The sequence below is a fragment of the Octopus bimaculoides genome, chromosome 18 (assembly GCF_001194135.2).
Source record: "Octopus bimaculoides isolate UCB-OBI-ISO-001 chromosome 18, ASM119413v2, whole genome shotgun sequence".
NCBI lineage: Eukaryota > Metazoa > Mollusca > Cephalopoda > Octopoda > Octopodidae > Octopus > Octopus bimaculoides.
The window spans coordinates 10,685,886-10,688,192 of record NC_068998.1 but is presented as its reverse complement, the minus strand read 5'-3'; the positions used below and the strand labels follow the sequence as shown (position 1 = coordinate 10,688,192).

Below are 2,307 nucleotides of genomic sequence, written 5' to 3'. Positions count from 1 at the left end.
TGTGTGTGTGTGTGTGTGTGTGTGTGTATATATATATATATATATATATATATATATATATATCATGCCAGCATGGAAGGCAGACGTTGAACAATGATGATGATATACATACACACACAATGCCTACATTTAGAATAAAATGTATGCTTCTGTTGACTCAAACTTAAATCTTCAGGGCACTTTTCACGCTCTGTTATAGCTATTTTATTTCACTCATATTAAGTCATATCCATGAGAACAGATACAACATGTGACTGTCTCAACACCCATTCACACTGAAATCTGTAGATCTGATCTGATTAAAAAACACTTGTTGATGAATGTATCCAATCTTGAAGAGTCACTACATTTCCAATATTAGTGTTTAACAAACAACTGTCCTTTCCAGCCCCCAAAGCTAATGTATTCATTCAGGTGCAATGTGATTTTGATTATCATGTGATATCTATTACCTTCCTACCTTTTCTCATACTTAAGTATAGTGCTATCTGCCCTTCCCACCATTAACCCTAATGGTTCGAATTAAATTTCTCATGTTATATTTGAGTGAATATAGTTGGTAGCTAAATAAAAATATTATTGATATTAAGTCAGATCAAATCAATCATATATATATATATATGTCAGGGCACATGGCTTAGTGGTTAGGGTGTTGCATTCACAATCTAGCAATCATGATTTCAATTCCTAGGCCGGGTGGTGTGTTGTGTTCTTGAGCAAAACACGTCAGCTCATGTTGCTCTGCAATCACCTGAACACCTGGTACACAGTACACCTGTTTAAACAATGTCAATTTGGTGGAGTGAGTGAGCTAATATATGGCACATACATTTAATCACTATAAACAAACCATTTGGGCAGGTCATTCAGCAAAAGCTGGACACTCATATGTCATCTTCAGTGAGAAAATCCATCATATATACATATACACACACGTGATGGACTTCTTTCAGTGTCTGTCTACAAAATCTACTTGCAAGGCTTTAGTTGGCCTGGGGTTAGAATAAAGGACATTTGTCCAAGGTGCCACACATTGGGACTGAACTTAAAATCATGTGGTTAAGAAATAAACATTTGGAATCTGATAAATAAATGTGTCCGTTATTGTCATGAGAATAACAAGTAAGCAGTTATTTATCTGACCCCCAACTTGCGCAAACTGTTAGATACAAAGCACTTCTGAAAAGCTGAAACGTTTTCCTTTTGGTCTATACTCTTTGATAATTGTGTGAATGTGTTGTATGGGAGAAAGTCTTGTTTTTATAGGGACCTTCCTATGTGGCTAAATAGACTTTTCAATTTATTTGTATAAACCCTTTTTGTTATTGATTTCTATTGAAATTCACTGCCTTCATTTCAATCAATGTTTAGAATAATTAAGGAATTTACTGAAAGTAACCATTATTATTAAGCTGATGTTTGTAATGTAAATTAAGAAATTTTGATGGAATGTTTTAACTTGAATAATTTTAAATCACACACACAACACACACAGCACTCAACTTTTGTTATTTACACCACCTGTCCTCATCTGTTGTTATTTTTTGTATATTCTCCCATATATATATATATATATATTTGCACAAGCACACACACACACACACACATAGTGCATATGTGCCATACCTGACACTGGAGGTTGTCACAACCCTTTGGCATGCCAGATTGTGTCATACCAGCATGAAAAATGGACATTAAATAAGGGTGAGGATTATGTATACATGTATGTATGTGTATAGTATGTATTCATGTATGTGTATATGTGTATGTGTGTACATATACATGTATTTATGTCCACATCTGTTTTTGTTTAATTGCTAAATAATGTATTTAATTTTATAATCTGTTGCACAAATAGTTAACATGAATTACTTAAAACAAAAGCCTATCCCTGAGATAAATTTTAAAAACTCAAGAGGTAACAAAGAGAACAAATTTGAAACAAAGTTTCTAAACTCAATGTAGAGAAAATTTCAGAAAGTGAAATAAACTATTTTGGTGATGAAGAGAAGTCTAACATTCTGAGCTGAACCGTTCACCAGAGAGAGAGAGAGAGAGAGAGAGAAGTATTTTAGTTCTTCTGCATGTGATTTGACTTTGTAGTAACTCTAATGGTTTGTTCCATCAATATCGATTTTTTTTTTTTTTTCTGTATAAGATAAAAGGTGTTTTGGAGGTGTTCAGTAATCAATCTTAGCTTCCTTTATTTTATGTTTGTCTGTTTTTTTTTTTCTATTTTATAGGCAAAAGTAAAACTAAAACGAATTTATCTGGGCATGTCCCAGGAAAAGGTAAGTATACATAGCT

The 2,307-nt window shown here is 33.1% G+C and overlaps 1 protein-coding gene across 4 annotated transcripts in view; it reads left to right on the top strand.

The window, feature by feature from the left end:
• Positions 1 to 2,307, top strand: part of LOC106874749 (BTB/POZ domain-containing protein 17) — a 92,444-nt gene that overhangs the window by 50,389 nt on the left and 39,748 nt on the right. For all 4 annotated transcript variants that reach the window (XM_014922590.2, XM_014922591.1, XM_014922589.2 and 1 more), the window contains exon 2: positions 2,244 to 2,291. In XM_014922590.2, the coding sequence (XP_014778076.1) occupies positions 2,244 to 2,291 (48 nt within the window). The remainder of the gene's footprint in view (positions 1 to 2,243; positions 2,292 to 2,307) is intronic.